The sequence below is a fragment of the Vipera berus genome, assembly GCF_964194415.1.
Source record: "Vipera berus genome assembly, chromosome: 1".
NCBI lineage: Eukaryota > Metazoa > Chordata > Lepidosauria > Squamata > Viperidae > Vipera > Vipera berus.
Genome location: NC_138202.1, coordinates 16,026,558 through 16,047,566, shown reverse-complemented (window position 1 = coordinate 16,047,566; position 21,009 = coordinate 16,026,558). Strand labels below are relative to the sequence as shown.

Below are 21,009 nucleotides of genomic sequence, written 5' to 3'. Positions count from 1 at the left end.
CGATACAGCGAAGCCCTTTAAAGCGCCCTTTCTCAAGACCAGAAAGCGCCCGCTACGTCAAGCCCAAATCAAAACCCGCTTTAAATTCTAGCGCGATGAGAAAAGCAAGCCGCGTCCCGTTTCAGCCCAGAGTGTAGCAGCCAGCCCAGCCCGCCACAGCTGGCCGAGGGCAGAGGCGCTGGAGCAGCCGGGCGGCTCCCGCCGGCCGTCGCGCCCCGCTCGCTCCCTCTGAAGCCTCGTCGGCCTTCACGCCGGCTGCCTCTCTCTGCCTTTGGAGAAAACACCCGCCGTGGCGGGAGGCGACCAGCAAGCGGCGCTATTGCAATGCTGGAAGAAGGCCGGCTGGAGGGAGGGAGGGGGGGGAACTCAACTGCACCCCTGCACCCGCGCGCACACAGGCACGCACACACACACACACATCCATCCCACACTCGCACATAATACCCGAGGCTTTGCATCCTCGGCTCGCACAGCCCATCCGCTCGGGACGTTAACCAACGCCGGATGGGATGTGGAGTCGTCAGGTGCCGCCGTCACCGCCACCTTCTCTGACGGCCTCTGGAAATCAGAGCCCTTGAGGAGGAGGAGGAGGAGGAGGAGAGGAAGATTAATCCCGCTAAACGGGCTCTTCCCCCTCCCTTTTCTTGCACCTTGCAAGCCGCCAGACTGCCGGGAGTAGCCGAGGGGAAGCACCGCGGAGTCCTGAAAAATGGAGTAAGCGTTTCTTTTTCTTTCTTTCTCTCTCTCTCTCTCTCTCTTTCCTTCGCTCCTGGAAGGTGCCTTTTGGTGTCGGGAGTCTTTCCCCGTCCTCGTTTCGTTTCCCGTGCTGGAGCGGCGGCTCCCTTGCAATATGCTGGCTACCCCCGTGGCTGTGGCTGATGGGGCGGGGGAAGAGACGTTGCAAGGTTTGCCCCAGGGCAGATCTCGCCTCTTGTTCTCCCCACCCCCACCCCAACCACCACCACCCGACCGATGCTGCTGCTGCTGCTGCTGCATTGGCTCCTCGGACTTCGGGTCTCCAGCCTTGCTGATTTTGCCCCCCAAGTCTTGCTCAAGGCTTGGCCGGGTGCACAGCCCGGAATGGCAAGAGAGCTGAAAGAAAAGCCGGCCCGTTTTGTCAGGGGGCGACGCTCCATCTCTTTCTCGCAGCCTCTCCCCCTCTTTTTACCTGTTGTTGCAAGCTTTCATCTGCTGTATGGGTGTTTGCGTGGTAGTGCGTGACTGCCTCCACCCAGCGCCTCCCCCCCCCGCAAGCAATGACTCAGGCGATTCTGAGAGATGCACTTCGTCGTGGTGGCTTTCCGACTGCCCCTGTTCCTTCCGATCCAAATGGGATCGGGGTTGCCATTCAGGGTGGGGCAAAGGTAGGCCCGTCAATTCAGCCTCCTTCCCTGAGAGAGAGGGGCCTCCCAAACCACTTTCCTGGGCTTGCCTGAAGCAAAAAAAAAACACAAAAAAACAAGCCTTTGTCTTTTTTTTTTCTTTCCCCCATTAATTTTACATTTCAATTTCTTCGGATGCTCTGAGTGAAAGCATCTTTGACCAAGGAGGATGCTTTTAAAAGCCCCGGATTGACAGAAAACAAAGGAATGGATTTAAAGGGAAGGGTTCCGATGGAGGCCTTCCTGTAACAGCTGTACTAAGTAAAGGAGGTTGGATGCTTGTCTAGCCATACTTTTGTTTTTATTTCCTTATTAATAAAACCTGCCCCCAAGTTTGGCTAGCCCCGTGTCTAACTGGTTCTTTTTTCAGTGTTAAGCACACAGGACCACAAAGTTGGCGGGGGCGAGACGGGCACGTTTCTTTAGTCCGTCTTGCAATCTTGCTTGCAATCTTTGCTAAAAAGTCAGTAAAAGGGAAGGATTTTGACATTTTCATTGCCCAATTTCTGACAAGGGGCTGAAAATGTGCTGTTTGTCCCCAGTAGTCTCCAGTAGGAATTGCTGGCGCCGGCCACAATCTCTTGGGAGACTTCCCAGCTGAACTGTCTTGGTATCCACGTGTGCCAATTAACAGAATTAGACTTCAGGGGGGGGGGGCTTCTTCTAGATAGCTAGAAAAATTGCTGCAATGAATTGAAATTTCAAGTTTCTGCTTTGGACCCTTCCCTTCTTCTGTTTGAATGTTGGGGAGCCTTCTGTGGTATAACCGGAACGCATCTTGGGATTCATAATGGAAACTTTTGTTTTATTGCGGATAAAAATGAATTGACCTCAATGCACTCCCAAAAGATAAGGACTGAAATCTCCTTTAGACAAAACGGTACAATAGCCATTTTAAGGAAAGCTCCCTTGTTTTTCACTAACAGCAGATATCCTGCCTTTGAAAGGTTTAAAACTTCCCTGGAGGCTGAACATTTTTATATTTTGTGGAGTTTATCTGACTTGTGGGAGAGCAGATGAGCAAAGATGGGACTTCCCTCTGCTTTCATTTAAATATTTCATTTGTCTTTGGCAGCTAGTGTAAGCATCCAGCTAATTGATTTTTATTTTTCCAGTAGCTACATAAAACTAACCATCTACGCTAAGAATAATATACTTTTGCCTGCATGGCTCTCAACCCTCTAGAGCAGGGGTGTCAAACCGCCGGCCCGCGGGCCGGATGCATCATGCCAAAGCCACGCCCACCCCATTGCCGGCAATGTAAAAAAAAAAGTCATGATATGTCGCGACACATCACTTGATGTTGTGAGTTTGACACCCCTGCCATAGAGCATCCCAGCCCTCTTCCCACAACAAGGAGATATCCAGGGTGGGCTTAATAATAATAATGATTCTCAGTTGTACACATATTAAAATATAGACCCACCTAGCCAGAAAGAGTTGCCTTTGACGAGATGGGTGGCATGTAAGCTAAATAAATAAATAATAAACATTTTTCCAGGAAGAGATGTAAGATCGTAGAAAGAAAACAGCCTCCCTCCTTTAATTTTATTTATTTTATATATCAAATTTGGAGATTGCTCATCTCACCCACCGAGCGACTCTTTGGACCTTGGCTTATTTTGGAGCTTCAACAAATTAAGGATTTTCTCCCTCAACTTTCTTTGACAGGCGAAGCAAATTTTGAATTTGGTTCCTTTGCTTCTCTAGGTGGTCTAAATGGAGCTTCTTTCAAGAGGGCCCCCGCAATCTTAATTGTTGGGTCTTGTTTTTCACACACCTGTCACTGCTTGTCAGCTGTAGTTCTGAGAAGTGCATTTCTTAGCTCTGCCTTGATTGCATGGTTATCTTTTTTAAGAGCACGAACTGCCCACTTGTTTCCCAAAGAAGTTGAGGCAGCATCTGAGCACCCATCATTTTATTTCTTCCTTTGGAAGAATTGAGTCTCAGCTTTCAACGTAGTGTCCGGGATCCCACTGCTTTTTAAATGGGTGTTGTTCCAGACCTCTGTAGTGTTAATGGGAGAGCCAGTTTGATGGTTCAAGAAGCTGGTCTAGTTCTTCCTTAGACGTGAAGCCATCTACTTCTAGTCTAGCCACCTGAACCATTACACCAGTATTTCTCAATCTCAGCGATTTTTTATTTTTTTTATATAATCTCATTTATATCCCGCCCTTCTCCGAAGACTCAGGGCGGCTTACAATCTAAGCACAAATCAATGTGCTTAGCAATAGCCTTCATTCTATGTATATGCCTGCTTATTAGGGCTTTCGCCCCCCCCCCCAAGCAGCATTATTACAAAGTCAGCTTATTGCCCCCAACAATCTGGGTCCTCATTTTACCTACCTCGGAAGGATGGAAGGCTGAGTCAACCTTGAGCCTGGTGGGACACGAACCTGCACTAATTGCAGGCAGCTGGTGTTACTTAAGGAGGCATTAGCCCACTGCTCCACCAAGGCTCTTTTAAGACCTGTGGACCTCAACTCCCAGAATCTCTCAACCCAGTCTGGCTGGGAAATTCTGGGAGCTGAGGTCCACAGGTCTTAAACCCGCTGAGATTGAGAAAACTGGCTTTCACGTAAATACTACTGTACAGAGCTGTGAGACAACACCCAATTTAAGTGCAGTGGGACTACAGAACCCCTGTTCAAACGTAGCTCCAATTTTTAATTTTCCCATATAGCCTTAAGAAGGTAAATCACATGTTATCCCAAAGGTGCTTTTGCAAAAGGCACCTGGACTTTCTATTTTTTTTTCCTTGAAAACATTCTGTTTCTCATGCAAGAAGCTTCTTCAGTTCTGATGGAATAGTGGGGAATGGAAGGATTTATATTCTTTTTTATATTCTTATTTATATTCATCTAGTCATTAACACTAGTATATATGCAGGCGTATGTGTGTGTCAGGCTTGAAATACCAGGACTGCATGTTAAGTTCCAGTTAAGCTTCTCTTATAGTGTGTGACAAAGTTAGTGCTTCTGTGTAAGGCTGCATTAGTATGCTTAGGATCTAATTTCTCTGATTATCTTTGGGTGTGATTATTAAGCTCCTGGGCAGGAGGATCACCAGCAACCATCACAACTTAGTTTAAACCTATTCTAGAATTCAGTCCAACAAGTTTAAAAGTTGTGTACAGGATATTGTCAGGTTCACCGAGTTCCTTCCAAGGCACAATTTCTTTTGCAAATAAGCATGTGACGTTCCTAATCTTCCACTATCTCAAAATTTAGTCTGAAACTAAGCAAACATTGTCATTTCATAGTCCTTTTTGGGGAGTGGCCAAAACTAATAATTTAAAATAATTTAAGCAAAACTTTAAAAACCATGAATTGCAAAACATCTCTGGAGTTGGCGCACAAGATTGAAAGACTAAAAATAATAATGATAATGTCATAATAATACAAACAATAATAGCACCGCACCTGCCGTTAGTACTTCCATTACAACTGTTATTGATAGTTAAAATTCTGAAAGCAGACTAGAGAATGATAATTAATCAACTCCTTTCTGTGATGCGCAGAAATGCTGGAGCACTGCCTCTAGCTAGAAAAACTTTGCAAAAAACTATTCCTTTTTGCAGTAACCCTTCCCACATCTTGTCTGATTGTTTCCCAAATTTTGCAGTGCAGATTTCAGAATAATTTTGACACCATTTGGTAATACAAGAAGTGGCCATGATGTGGGTCAAATTAATTTTGGCCCTATCTAGACCGGGATGCCCTGTGTACGGTCACTCATGCGCTCGTGACCTCTCGTCTTGACTATTGCAATGCTCTCTACATGGGGCTCCCCTTGAAGACCACTCGGAGGCTCCAACTGGTACAGAATGCGGCCGCGAGAGTTGTCTTGGGAGTTTCCCGGTACTCCCATGTTACACCTTTGCTCCGCGAGCTGCATTGGTTACCAGTTGTCTTCCGGGTGAGGTTCAAGGTCTTAGTGATGGTTTTTAAGTCCTTACATGGCATGGGTCCGGAATACCTCGGGGACCACCTGCTGCCGGCGTCGACTCCCCTCCGCCCTGTGCGTTCCCACAGAGAGGGCCTCCTCAGGGTGCCTCCGGTCAGAGAATGCCGGCTGGTGGCCCCCAGGGGGAGGGCCTTCTCTGTGGGCGCCCCGGCTCTGTGGAATCAACTGCCGGTTGAGCTCCGGATGGCACCGGATCTCCGCTCCTTCCGGCGCGGGTTAAAGACCCATTTGTTCGAACAAGCTGGCCTGGCCTGATGGGGAGTTAACTAGGGTTTTAGTATTTGTATATTTTTTACTGTTTTATTGGGCAATAATTTAATTCTTTTTTAACTTTTGTACTTTTGTAGTTTTATTATATGCCCTGTTCACCGCCCTGAGTCCTTCGGGAGAAGGGCGGTATAAAAATTTAATAAACTATAACTATAACTAACTATAATTTTAAGATGAATGAGCAGAATGCTCTGAGTGGTTATATAACAATCAGGAAGGATCTGATGTCATCTTGTGAAACTTGAACAAGTTGATTAAAAGGCACAAACGTTTGTGGGCTGCCATCAAAGCTTATGCCTCCTAATAAAATTTGGTAGTCAGAAAAGGTTCTCGAGGACGGATTTTTTTTATTACCATAGACTTAACACAGCCTACAATCTCTACAACTTGCAAAGCAGTTATTAAAGAGTATCTCCAGGACAGTGTTTCTCAATTTTGGTAACTTTAAGATATGTGGACTTGGGAATTGAAGTCCAGGTAACATAAAATTGCTAAGACTGAGAAACACTGCTCTAGGACAAGAGGTATTCATCATGAGATGCATACAGGTAGTCCCAGAGAGACACATCCAATTTTATGACCTTTTTTTCCTGTGGTCATTAAGCAAATCACACGATTGTTAAGTGAATCTGGCTTCGCTTGTTGACTTTGTTTATTGGAAACCAGCTGGGAAAGTTGCAAATGGTGATCACATATCCCTGGGAAACTGCAATTGTCATAAATGCATACCAGTTGCCAAGTGCCTGAATTTTGATTATGTGACCATGGGGATGCTGCAGCAGTTGTACGTGTGAGTTTTAGGGCACTATTTTTGGTGCCATTGTAACTCTGAACAGTCACTAAACAAAGGGTTGAAAGTCAAGGACTACTTGGAGATCTTGGCCAAAAACAGAAAGCTGACTTATGCAGATCTTTGATCTGGTTCAATTGCTGGCAAAATGTTTTACCTTCATAGGAAGATTTATTAGTACTCAGTGCCCATGAGTAGTAAATGGAGCCTCCCTATTCAAGAACAATTTAGCTCTGAATACTGCAAGCAGTGGGGGAAAGGTATTGTTGGAACTAATTAGAAGCATCTAATTGGCCACTGTGGGGGGAAAAGGTAGTCAAATTCAGTGGAGCTGACTCAACCCCAGTCTTTGTTCTTCTGAGATCTGTCTTCCAAGGCAACAAGTGTTAATCAGGTTACCTGAATGGAACTTTGAATTAAACGTCCTGAGCAGTTTACCTCAGAATAGAATATCATTTGTTGTAAGTTGTACAATGAGTCTTGGATTAGGGATGGGGAAGAGATGAATTTAGTTCATGAAGGAAGACTTGAAACAAAACTTACTTATCACCTGAAATTTTCAGTTCCCTGAATTTTGAAGTATGGTTCACAAGTAATAAAAAATGTATATTTATGGAACAGCGTGTTCAAAAAATATGTGTTTATTTTAAGCACATTTAAATGCATTTAGAAAAAAGCATTCGTAAATTCACACACACACACACACACACACACACCCTCAAAAGGACCCAATTTCTGTATATTAGGCAAACAGAAACAATGCTGTGTTGTGTGTTATTGGAGAAAGTGCACCAAAATATTTAACCATTTTTGGTGCCAACTTCTTTTTAAAAAATATCAAATCAAATTTGACAGAGTCAATAAAATGAAACCCACAAAAAAATTGGACAAGTTAATAAAAATGAGAAAAAGGGAGAAACTAAAACAGACAGATTTATCCATTCTCGTTGGAATCAGAAAGGCACAATTTACATTTGATGGTAATTGGATCCCAAACAGAGCCTCTATCTACATCAGGGCTCTTCAAAGTTGGCCCTTTTATGACTTGTGGACTTCAACTCCCAGAATTCCTCAGCCAGCGTGCCTGGCTGAGGAATTCTGGGAGTTGGAGTCCACAAGTCATAAAAGGGCCAACTTTGAAGAGCCCTGCTTTACATTTTCCCATTGTCTGGGTCAGTGAATTAGAGATAATTAGAGATAAAGCTAAGGAGGATTTCTTTTCACTTCTTTGCCTTGCCTTGTCTCCATCAAGGAATTAACAGCATCTAAGGATGTACCCATCACTTTTTCAAATAGTCACATTTCTATATTACAACTTGTTATTCATATGCAATAATTTTTTTACATAGGGGAGTTGGCCTGTTGGATGCAGGGAAAGAATGGGGAAAAGGTCCAGGATATCTCTTCCTTTGCTTCTCCTCCCAGTCCCACGGGGTACCCAATCTGTTTTGAGAGCAGCAGAGCAACTGTAAGGTAAACAGGGCATCAAATTTCAACACCAGAGGTGCTTCTGGCCTCAGACCACAACTTTTCAATTGAGTGCCTCCCACATGTGTTGGACTACACAGAACCAGTAATTATTAATTGAGCTGTTGTCTAATACATCTGGAGGACAACATAATAGGGAAATCTGCATTACCAGCAGCTCATCAATCAGAGCAGCGTTATCAGCTCCTTTGAATAACTCAGGAGCAGAAAGCCATTGAGAGCATTGGGGGAAAAAGCAAGCTGCAGAAAAACATGGACATGGAAGCATTAATGCCGCCATTCTCTCCGATGTTCTCAGTCATAGTATTAGCCTTGTGGCTCTAATGAGAAAACAAACAATTAAAGAGAGTAGTTATCACCTTTTTTGTTTGTCTTTAGGTTGTTTGCCTTGATGCCATTGTATAAATACACTTTAAAAAAAAAAGGAGTAATGCACCCCAAGTTGCAAGGTTTTGGCATTCTCACTTGAAATACAATCATAGGAGCATACCAATGAAGGAGCATACCGATCAGCTAAATAAATATAATTTCATGACGTTTCTTGGGAGAACATCAACATCTTGTGCGATTTGGCAATCTCTGGAGTCTGTGGTCATTTTTTAAAAAAATAATTTTGGCTGGCTGGGGAATTCTGGGAGTTGAAATACTGTACTTTTCTTTATAGGTCTACCAACCATTTCTTATTCTTTCATACCGTTGAAGCCAATATATAAATTTTCTATTATCTTTTCTCTTCCATCAGGCTGACCTGGATTGATGATGGGTTTTTAAATATGTTTTAATTTTTAACTGTAGTTAATTTATTTTGGGGCTGTTATTTAATTCGTTTTTTAATTTTTGTATTGTTGTTTTTTATTGTTGTAAGCCGCCCTGAGTCCTTTGGGAGATAGGGCGGCATATAAGTCCCAAAAATAAATAAATAAATAATAAATCTCCTCTATAACCCTTTGTCATGGAACTATTTTCTCTACTTTTGTAATATAATCCATAAACAGTCTCCAGTCTTTAATTAAAAAAAAAACCTTTGTAGATTTTTCTCTGGCACTCTTGTGTCTCTCAAAGGTGAGCCTAAATGACTTTCCTATTCCCCTTTAACCACATGATTTCTAGAATCCAGAAGGCTGAAAAAGAGACCTACTGATTAGCTAGCTAGCCAGTCAGTGGGTTGTGACTCTCCCATCTCAACTGCTGATCTGGTCACATTCAGTGTTTGACTCCCCTGAAGTTGCTGAAGCAGTAAATTCGCTCTAGCAAGACAGTTTAGGTGACTGTGGACTCACGCCTGGACCACGGAGGGTGCCTTTCTGCAGTCCCAGCGGTGAGGGTCTACTGTCGTTTAATTCTGCCTTCATCCCTTTTAATTCTGCGCCCTGAACCCAAATGTTCCTTAATCCCACTAAATGCTTGAAACTGCCAAGGAGCATAGAAGCATCTCACTGAATGATTAAAAGAACTCTGGGGATTGAAATCTACACATCTTTAATGTTGCCAGGCATCTTGCTGGCCTGAAGCAAGGAAGCCCCAAACTGAGGGGTTGGGGGTTGGGGGGGGGCTCAGGAGACCTTCCAACCTTCTAGCAAGCTGCAAAAAGCTATCTATCTTGGTCAGAGTTAAAGTCACTGGAAGGGCAGGAATTTTCCCCACTGCTTTTCGATTTCTCTGAGAATTTAAAGCAAGGTTTTTCAATCTTGGCAACTTGAAGATGTGTTGAGAAACACTGAGTTAGGCTGAAGGAATATAACAACAACAACAACAACAACAACAACAACAATGTTGGAAGGGACCTTCCAACCCCCTTCTCAGGCAGGATAAATGACTGGCCAGTCTCTTCTTAAAAACTTCCATTGTTGGAGCATTCACAACTTCTGGAGGCAGGTTGTTCCACTGATTAATTGTTCTAACTGTCAGGAAGTTTCTCCTTAGTTCTAGGTTGATTTTCTCTCTGGTTAGTTTCCATCCTTTGCTTCTGGTCCTGCCTTCAGGTGCTTTGGAGAATAGCTTGACTTCCTCTTCTTTGTGGCAACGCCTGAGATATTGGAACACTGCTATCATGTCACCCCTCGCCCTTCTCTGCATTAGACTAAAGGTAAAGGTAAAGGTTCCCCCACACATGCGTGCTAGTCATTTCCAACTCTAGGGGCTCATGCTCATCTCCGTTTCAAAGCCAAACAGCCAGCGCTTGTCTAAGGACGTCTCCGTGGTCATGTGGCCGGCATGACTAGATGCCAAAGGCGCATGGAACGCTGTTACCTTCCCACCATAGTGGTCCCTATTTTTCTACTTGCATTTTTACATGCTTTCGAACTGCTAGGTTGGCAGAAGCTGGGACGAGTAACAGGCGCTCACTCTGTTACGCGGCACTCGGGATTCGACCCGCCAAACTGCCGATCTTCTGATCGACAAGCTCAGCGTCCTAACCCACTGAGCCACCATGTCCCTTCATTAAACTAGACATACCCAATTCCAGCAACCGTTCCTTATATGTTTTTGCCTCCAATCCCCTATGTCATCTCATGGCAATAGGTGTTTACGGCACAGTTTCATGATTATTTAATTGAGAGTAAGCAAAGTTCTACTGTGCTTAGCAGGGCTTTTTGCTGGCCCTTATATGTTCTCTGCATACATACTGCCAGATGAAAAAGGCATATGGACTGATCCAGTAACAAACCCAGGTATCATTATTCATAATTAGCTGGCGGTGAGACCAAGACTCTACCCTTGTGTCCGAAGGCAGTCTACACCTGACAATATCTGCTTCCTGGAGATAAACAACAGAGATAAGCTATTGGATTTATGACCTTTTTTTTCTGGGCAGCTGAAAATAGCACATGGGACCCACCCATTTTATCTCATCAACCATTCTGCTGGGTTGATTACTGACTGACTCAAGATAAACCTACAAGCTTCATGCTGAGTGGAAATTTGGACATTCTTTCACCAGGGTGTTTAATCACATACAGAGTTTTGCATGCTTGTTCACTTGCTTACTGCTGGAAGCTTCACGTTGGCCAGAGCAGGAAAATCAGATGCTCTATTACAAGAATGTCCAAGACTTGTGGACTTCAACTCCCAGAATTCCCCAGCCAGGGAAAGGTCAATCAACCAATTCCAACTTCTCGCAAAAAAAAAAAAGATCTCATGAAGTTGGAATTGATTGACCATTTCCCCCCCCCCCCACAAACTTGCACGTGGCGGTGGTGGATCATGAAGGAGAAACGGCATGGGGCTGGAAGTCTGGTAAGCAAAGAAATGCGATTCCTGGGGGAAGCGAGGGCATCTGGCCGGTGGTGTGGCAAGCTGTCCAGCTCCACAGGGAAGGGGCAGCCGGCATGGGTGCTGATGGCAGGACACCTGCCCGCTTTACCACCCTCCATCCCTGACCCTCTGGTGCTCCACTTGCGACTTTGGTTGGCCTGGCCACTGCCCAGCATGGCCGCCCCGGGACTGCAGGGGCTGGCTTGGCATGGGAAGGGCATGCGGCCCATCCGCCTGCTTACCTTACCGGTAGGACCGCCACAGCCAGGCCTCCCACACCATTGCTGTTGCTTGTGGCAGGACACTGCATGGTGCTTCATGCCGTTGCCATTGCTCGTGTCAGGATGCCATATGGTGCTTCACACCATTGCCGTTGCCATTGCTTGTGGCAGGATGCTGCATGGTGCTTTCAGTGGGCCCGAAGCACCACGCAGTGTCCTGCCGCGAGTAACGGCAATGGCGTGGGAGGCCTGGCTACAGTGGTAAGGGCCGCGTGAGTGTGTGTGTGAAGCTACCCCCGCCCTTGCCCTGAAGTAAGGCTTACTTTTGGGGGGGCTTATATTAGGCCGACCCCCAAAAATCAAGCTGGAGCTTTCTTTCGGGGGGGGGGCTTTCTTTCGGAGAAAGACGGTAATAACCATGAGAAGGATCTTGGGAGTTCTAGTGGGCAGTGTATGTGTGCTTCACTGCCAAAAAAGCCAACACGGTTCTAGGCTGCATTAACAGAGGGATAGAATCAAGATCATGTGAAGTGTTAACACCATTTTATAATGCCTTGGTAAGGCCATGACATGACATGACAAGATAGCAGAGCTCCAATATCTCAGGGGCTGCCACAAAGAAGAGGGAGTCATGATATTCTCCAAAGCGCCTGAAGGCAGGACAAGAAGCCATGGATGGAAACTAATCAAGGAGAGAAGCAACCTGGAACTAAGGAGAAACTTCCTGACTGTTAGAATAATCAGTGGAACAATTTGCCTCCAGAAGTTGTGAATGCTCCAATACTGGAAATTTTTAAGAAGAGATTAGATAACCATTTGTTTGAAATGGTATAGGATTTCCTGCCTGAGCAGGGGCTTGGACTAGGAGACCTCCAAGGTCCCTTCCCACTCTGTTATTCCATTCCGTTCTGTTCTGTTCTGTTCTGTTCTATATAGATAGATTTAACAAAATGGAACCTTGTTGGGATCAGGTAAATATATAACCAATTTAAGGTCTTGCTTGCAGTGGCAACAGCTAGATGCCTCCAGGAGTTTTACAAAAAGGAGTAGTACATTAGGTGGTGGAACATTTGACTGAGGCACTAGCAAGTACTCTCTAGGGCAGTTTTTCTCAACCTCAGCAACTTTGAGATGTGTTGACTTCAACTCCCAAAATCTCCCAGCCAGCATGAAAACTCCCAGAATTCCCCAGTCACCATCCCAGAATTCTGGGAGTTGGGAGTTCACACATTTTAAAAGTTGCTGAGGTTGGAAAATGCTGATCTAGAGCAGGGGTGTCAAACTCGCAACGTCACGTGACGTGACGTATCGCAACTTTTTTCCCATTGCTGGCAATGGGGTGGGCACGGTTTCAGCATGACGCATCCGGCCCACGGGCTGGTAATTTGACACCCCAATCTAGAGTGTCATATCATGTGACTGAAACAGCCTGTATCCTCCACAGAGGTGTTTTGTCTTTTATTGTAGGCTCTGTAAGCAAAGCAGACCTCTGGCCATAATTTCCTCTTGTGACAGAATTCAAGAGCTGAATTCCGACACTTGGCTGTTATCTTCTGTTTATGATTTTCTTTATCTGAGGCCTTCCAGATGTGGTTGAGCTGCAAAATTCCCAGTCAAGGTAGTCCACCAGAATGTTAACTGTGGAATTCTGGGAATCTTCTCACTGGCTGCAGATGGTGAAAAAAAATATAAGAGGATTGAAGTGGACACGTAATTGGACAGTTGTTGCATTTTCCTTGCTTTATGCTATGAATAGTCAACTGAACTAACTCTTTGGGTACACGCTCTAAATTGTTAGAGGTAGCCACGTTATTGAAGAAAAAGTGGAAGACATTCAACGTCTTTCATTACAGGTAATCCTCATTTAGTGACTGCCTTGTTTAGTGACTGAGGTTACAGTAGTGAGAAAAAAATTATAACCAACCTTTTGCAGATCTGCAAAGCAAAAGAAAGCTGAAGTAAGATTGTAAGCACAGTTCGGGTTTCACTTAGGAACTGTTTCACTTAGTGCCCAGGTTTCTGCTCCCAAATGTGGTTGCTAAGTTGCTTTCTGCTGTATATCTTGAAAGCCTTGTTATCACCTCACCATCCATCAATCATTCCTTGCTTTCATGGCTTCAGCTTCGAAACAAAGCCCGTATTTAGCATAGCGTTTTCTAGTCACGGGGTGATTTTTTTTTCCTCCTTCAGGACGCTGTAAGGTCCAGTGGATAGAAAAATAAAGAGTGAAGAGAAGAGAGCAAGCAAGCAAGCAAGCAATTGGCATTTAAAGTGCTAAGAATGTGCATGAAAAGGAAGGCCGAGTTGAGAAGAGCAATGACAAGGCTCAGGGAAAAATGGAGGGCATGAATATTTGATGAAAAAAGCTGTTTACAGAAAGGAAGACAGGTTTCCCCTTCCTTCCGATCTCTCTCCAAGACTTTTAGTAACACCGCATCCTTTTGTGGCTGAGCAATCTCTGCTTAGGAGTCTTTCCCAACCTGCCCCACTGACAAAAGCAATGGTGACATTTATGAATGAGTGAGGCCTCTCCTAACAATCCCCCTTGCATAATCAGCTCCAGGCAGGGATTTTTCAAGAGGAAGAGTCAACGCCTAAGTCAATATTTCTCAGCCTTAGCAAGTTTAAGATGTATGGACTTCAATTCCCAAAATTCCCTGGTCAGCATGCTGGGCAGGGAATTCTGGGAATTGAAGTCTACACATCTTATTGTTGCTACGTTGCTTATTGTTGAGAAACATTGGCCTAAGCTTTATCTGGGACATATCCAGAAGATATTCTTGAGTAAATGGACTTCAGGATGAGGCAGTACAGCCATGGGTTATCATTGTCTGCCAGATCAATGTTAGGCCCTTGGAACCAATCAGCGCTAACCCTGGATAGACAGCTAAGCTCTTCAAGACCTATCTTGCCAGGTAGTTCTTGCTTAGTGACCTTGTTCAGTAACTGTTTAAAGTTAAAATAGCTCTTAAAAGGGACATTTATGACTGGTCCTCGAATGTGTGGCCATTATAATATCCATGCAGTCATGTGATTGCAGTTTGGGCACATCCTACGCAGATTATCACATCCTATGATGTGATAATCTTTGACCTTTCTAAGTGGTTTCCCACACACAAAGCCAAGGGCGAGGCTGGCAGGAAGTTGCTGGTTGAAGTAATCTGACATTCTGCTTAACAACCATGTGGCATTCATTTAATAGCAATAGCAACAGCACTTAGACTTATATACCGCTTCACAGTGCTTTACAGCCCCCTCTGGTTTACAGAGTCAGCATATTGCCCTCAACAATCTGGGTCCTCATTTTACCAATCTTGGAAGGATGAAAGGCCAGGATCGAACTGCTGGAAGTGGGCAGAGTTAGCCTGCGATACTGCGTCCTAACCACTGCACCACCAGGGCTCATAATGGTCACAGCTGGAACTACCATTGTAAGTCAGCACAGTGACATAATGTTACACTTTACAACCATCATATATCAGCAACAGAGTTGCCAGTCCCAGTTACGGTAATTAACTAAGGACTATCTGTGCTCTCTATGGATGTTTCCTTGTTCCATCGGTGTCTTCTAGTCTAGATTAATGTCAATAGATTCATTGGATCTCATCTGCTTTACATAGTTGTTCAGTCTGGGGTTTTTTACTGCTTTGATTCTAGACAGAAAATAAAAATAAAAGAGCTTATCCCACATCTTGTTCCTAAATTAGTATGAACACTCCATCAGCAGTAGAAGCAATAAGCTCCTATCTACCGTGATCACACTGGTTAATAAAACAATCAGAGCAAAAACCAATTTCACAAAGGTAGCCAAAGCAATGCAGTCTCTTCTTGAGAATATAAACTTCGCTAGATCAGATCAGAATGGATTTAGTTCTAGTCTCTGGGAAGGAAACTGGCAGGTTTTACATAACCCAAATCCTTTCTCTGGGTTTTTTGATGTTCAGATATCCTGTCTCTCTCAACATCACTGAGGCTCCATTGAAATGTCATAGAACCATGAGGTTGGAAGATGTCTTCTAATTCAGCCGCTTGCCTAGGACGGGAATTCTTTGTTTATCCTAGTCAAATAGTTATCTAATCTTTGCTTGAAAATCTCCAGTAATGGAGCCCCCGTGACTCCTGAAGTAGGCTATTCCACTGCATAATAGTTTTCATGGCCAGATGTTTTGAGTCTGGATCTTCCTTTTTAAACCCTCCACTTGTTAGTTCTTCTCCTATCTTAGGGGTTGGAAAACAGAAATAAGTATCATAAGGCTGGAAGGAACCTTGGAGGCCTTCTAGTCCAAATGCCTGCCTGAAAAAGGAGTCCTTATTCCATCCTGTAAATGGTCACCCAGTCTTTTCCTAAAAAACCTCCAACAACAGAGCATCCACAACTCCCAAGAGGCAAGCTGTTCTAACCACTAATTGTTCTCACTCTTAGGAAATCCCCTAATCATCTTTGAGCTCTTCTCTGAACTCTTTCTAGGATCTCAGCATCTTTTTTTTTTTTTTGGTATCGTGGTGACCAGAACTAGACGCCGTATTTCAAGTGTGACCTCGATAGTGAAGTATATCTATCACTTCTTGTTGTCTTGATGCTCTGTTGTTGCAGTTGAGGACTGCATTGGCTTTTTTGACAGCTGAAAAACACTGCTGGCTGAAGCTTAATCTGCGTCTACCAAAATGGCAGGGAGCACGGTGGCTTGTGTGGTTAGGATGCTGGTCTGACGATCAGCAGGCTCACATTTGAAACCCAGTTGCTGCCATGTGGTCGGGTGAGCTCCCATCACTTGCTCCAGCTCCTGGCATTGCAGCAGTTTTGGTGGGCAACTTAACAGGGACACAAAAGGAGCCCCCTGATAAGTGTCCCCCAGGGAACAGTGACATCAACGGTTGATCCTTTCCCCACGGAAACACTTAGGAGCTTCCGAAACAGAAGTATAGTACAGTACAGTACCAAAATGTCCAAATCCTTCTTACAAGTGCTTCTCACTGCTGAGCCAGATAAAACTCTTGCTGAGTTTTAAAATATAAAAGCAGAGCTTATTAAACTGGATCAAAGGTCCACTTAATCAGTCTTTCCCTGTTGTTATCTCCCAGACGTAATCAGGAATAGATTGGCATTGAACACAGAAGCTTCAGTTAGATATCCTAGCAGACAGACAAGGGAATGTATTGTTTTCTTCTCCAAAAGCAAATCTCACTCCTGTTTCTTGAAGGCAGGTCCAGTTATGATCTATGAAGAAAGCCCAGAAGTGGGCACGAAGGTTGCATTCTTCTCCTGACCCTGTTTTTGGGAAGGTAGGATGATATTACAAATGGAGGTTCCACCCTATTTTCATTAGTAGCTCAGAGCTGTTGCTACCGCTGTCTCCTACAAGTATGTAAAGGAAATAAAACATCTAGCCTGCAGATAGACTATTTGGGATGAGGTCTTTCCTCCCGTTTCTCCCCCCCCCCCAGGCTTGAGAGTCTTAGTAGCAACTTGAGTAGAATTGGTGGGGCTGCTCTTTGTCGTTACAGGGATTGATATCTTTAAAAAGATAATTGTGATTCTGGAAGAGCCTGTGGATTGCAACATTGTGTCTAATTTAGCACAGAGAGCTTGAAAATAAATTATTTGGTCCATTGCTCCCAAACACTGCAGTTTAGATATTTGGTTGGAAGTGACCGAGGGATGTGGGTGGATGCAGAGAGGCAGAAGCAAAGAGATGCTGTTTTCGTCTGTGGCAAGAAAAAGCGTTAAGTTCCTTTTAACCAAAGATGGAATGTTTTCAAGTCACAAAGGGTAGGTGTCTGAACTTGTCCCATAACTTTAGCTACGGTTCTTTGCCAGGACTAAGTGGGCTGAGCTACCACATCTCCTGAGCCAGGGTTCTGCTACAACAGGGGGGAGGGGGGAGGCAAAAGAGGGCCAGCAGCTTACTTTGGAAGTCACCAAGAGCATTGGGGAAAAGGGGAAAAAACACTTGTTTGCAGCCACAGCAGGGCAAACAAACATTATTGTTCTGTATCATGGATGTGGAGGCAAAAGGTCACTTGGCCTTTCCTTTAAAACATGCAGGCAAAAAAGGAACATCCCACATCAGCACTGGGGAAAATATTGCTCTTGTCAGCTGAGTAACACTCTCTGCTTGAGAAAGAACGAGAGAGCAAGGGAGAAAAACAATTGATTCAGGACTCTGTTCACATTGTTGATTTGCTTTGCTTCGCTTCTCCTTCCTCCCCCTAACCCCCCCTTCTCCTCCACCCCTTTCCCTTCCCCTCCTTCCATCCAGCCATCTATCCACCCCATTACTTCTGAGCCTGGGGGCTTTAGCTTACTCTGTCTCCAACCTGGGCTGATTCACCCCTCCTTAAACAATCCGGAGACCCGCATATCCCCAGGAGCTGCCATCTTGATGCTGGCCTAGAACGCCTCAGCAAAAGGGCTGAAGAGCTCAGTCCGCTGGCCTTCCCTTTCCAATAGCTGGGATCCAAAAAGGAGCTGTCTCTTCTAAGTTTCTGCTCTGAACTCTGGGGGCCATCAAGTTAAAGTTTGCTCAGGGGCTTTCTTGACATGCTCAGGGTAAACAGTTCCAGAGGAGAAGAAATTTGCTTAAAGCAGGGGCCTTCAAACTTGGCCCTTTTATGACTTGTGGACTTCAACTCCCAGAATTCCTCAGCCAGCATTGCTGGCTGAGGAATTCTGGAAGTTGAAGTCCACAAGTCATAAAAGGGTCAAGTTTGAAGGCCCCTGCCTTAAAGGACTGAGGGAAAATTCTGCAATGTTCTTTCTCTCTGTTATTCGTACAACAATCTAGCCATTCTAACTTTCAATCTTCCACTTTTCTGAAACCAGAAAAGGAGCAGCCAACTATTAGAATTTAATTTCAAAAATATTTTATTTGTAGATTTTATTTTAGTTTTTATACTGCTTCCTGCATAAACACTTTCATCTTCCTTATGCCATAGTAGATTTTTGGATTGGCTGAACCATCTTTGCAATGCCAAACGAAACGATATCTGAATGTCATATGACTTTCTGCATAAACTCTGCTACATAAACTCTGTAATGGTACATGGACATTTATGAATGATTTCCCATGCCATGGTAAGTTACGATTTGTGGAACCATGGTTTACTGAATAAACCAGCACGGAAGCTTGAAATTCAGTCATGTTTTCCATCTCGCTGGGTTTTTCCTTTTTGTTTTGAAGTCTTTTGCAGAATTCAGATTTCACTATCTAATGACCTAATATAGGGTTTCTAATATATAACTTTTAAATTTTTGAATGTTCATGCTGGCACAGTGACTTCTCCTTTCTTATAATACAATTAAATTCTTTCCATCTGAAATGCACTTAATAGGAATGTTTTAGCATAACACTCACTTATAGACAACAAAAGAATTGTAGCAGGTTGCATGGTATAATAGCTCATACTGTTAGTAGGTGAGATGGGAATGATGGGATATGTTTACTGTTCAGGCCAGAATCTGGGTACTGTTTAGGCCAGAAGTGTTGGCTCCATGTATCCCTGATAGAAACTGGTCAGTTTCATCTCCTAAGTGCAAAGAAACCACTTAGTTGTCATTTCTCATGCTGGAGAGCTGGGAGGTGGGTGCTTGGGATGATGTTGCCGTGGCAACCAATATTAGCCAGGCAACAGGATGCTCTGGGAGAGTGCAACAGCAAAGGAAAGGCTAAGATGAGCCTTGTTTCAGAAATAAATATACCCCAGAGGTGCAAAGCAAAAAGGAGAAGAAGGAGGAAGGTTGGGAAATGTGGTCTTGTTAATGGCTGCCTTCCCGCTCATTTTCTCCTGCTATCGTTTGGATCTGTAGGGCCTCTGGCTGAGCTACTAGGCAACTGGTGGGCTGGTGGAACTCAGAGCTACACCTGTCTTATCCTGCAAGAACTGTGCCAAGGGGAACCTTCATGGGAACTGGGGGCAATGGCAGAGGTTGAGAAGCACTGGGCTAGAATCAACTTCCTGTTCTTCTGTTTATCAAGAAATGCTGGGGGGAAAAATGAAGCTTTAGGAAAGGCTTCAAAGCTGTACCTAGAGATAGAGCTTCTAGTGCAGCTGCAATTTAGATATTTTTTTTTGGAAATGGGTGTTCTTTTATTGTGGTGGCTCCCTCCATGCAACCCTAAGACACAGCGTGGGAATGGAGGCAAATTTCTGTCTGTGAAACTCTGAACCTTGCAGTTCTTGCGGCCTGACTTCAAGATTGCGTGAACCATGCCTTCCTCCTTTCTTCCCCACCACCTGCTGGTTTGCTTGAAAAACAGTTTTGGAAATCTCCAAAGTGTGCACGTTCTCTGTAGTCTTTACATTGGACTTATAAAAGCATTGTGCACTATAGCTGTAGGTTCTCCTTACACCACCATCCTGACCCCATCGTTAACACAACTTCTTTGGCTTTTCATATGGGCTGGACAAAAGACTTTTTCCAAACTTTTAAGCCTGATTTAAGAAGACAGAGAAGGGGTTTTGTCCAGGTCTCACATCCCCCCGTGTCATGTTTTCACCTTTGAATCAGAAGAAAGGCATAGCCATATTTTTTAGTGATGAGATAGCCAAGGATTGTATGTGAATGTTCTCCCCTTTACTGTAGAAGTAGTACTTGACTTACAACCACAATAGACCCCCAAATTTCTAAATTTTGATCTTTTTAGCTACAGTTGTTGTAAAACACTATAATTATTAAGTGAATCATGCAGTTGTTAAGTGAATCTGGCTCTACCCTTTCACTTTGCTTATCGAAAGCCAGCTGGGATGACATGACCCTGGGACAGTGCAACTCTTTGTTATAAATACACGCCAGTTGTCAAGCGCCTGAATTTTGATCATGTTGAGCATGCTGCAATGGTCGTAAGTGTGAAAGCCGGTCATAAAGTCATTTTTTTCAGTGCCGTTTTAATTTTGAATGGTCGCTAAACGAATGATTGTAAGTCAAGGAGTACCTGTAACCTCTCTCTCCAGCAGTCTGCAGACCCCTGACTTCCCAAGTTTCTAATCCCAAGAAAAGACGTAGAAGGGGTCTCTTCATATGGGTAGTACAGTGTACAGTAGTACTTCAGTACAGTGATGTCCTGTCCTTAAGAAACTGTTGGGAGAATGTTTTCCACTCCCCAGGGACCTTTAGAGAAATGGTCCACCCAATTTCTTTGCTCCAACTAGATGAAAAGAATTCTAAAAGGCTGTTTAAGTTCAGCTGTTCTTTTTGTATTTCACAAAAGACAGAGAACCGAAAACTGGAAATTTGGTTTTGTCGTGAAAACCTGGACCTTGGCCACAGGACAGCGAAGCTCTGGCCTCAAGAAGATCTGAAATTAAGCAAGAGAAAGTTTATACAGCTCACACTGAGTTAGGGACTCTCTTGCTATCTCCCCTAAGCAGAAATTATTCTTTAACCTTCTTTTCCAGCCCACAAGTGACTTTCTTTAGACAGCAAGCCATTTGTTGCGTTGTTTCCTTTCCCCTGCTTGGCTGGAAGGCTCCAAGTCACTGGCTGGAAATAAATTTTTACAGCCCCCTTCTGTGAAAGATGTTGACGTAAGGAGCACCAAGTGGGTGGCTGGAGGGGAGATGGAGAGAAGGGTTTCTACCTCACCAGCTTTATTTTACACACACACACACACACACACACACACACACACACACACAT

General features: G+C 44.3%; 1 protein-coding gene across 2 annotated transcripts in view; it reads left to right on the top strand.

The window, feature by feature from the left end:
• The first annotated feature begins 432 nt into the window (after nucleotides 1-432).
• Nucleotides 433-21,009, top strand: part of PALM (paralemmin) — an 86,722-nt gene continuing 66,145 nt past the window's right edge. For both annotated transcript variants that reach the window (XM_081345596.1, XM_081345595.1), the window contains exon 1: nucleotides 433-714. In XM_081345596.1, coding sequence (XP_081201722.1) covers nucleotides 710-714 — 5 coding nt within the window. In that variant the 5' untranslated portion in view covers nucleotides 433-709. The remainder of the gene's footprint in view (nucleotides 715-21,009) is intronic.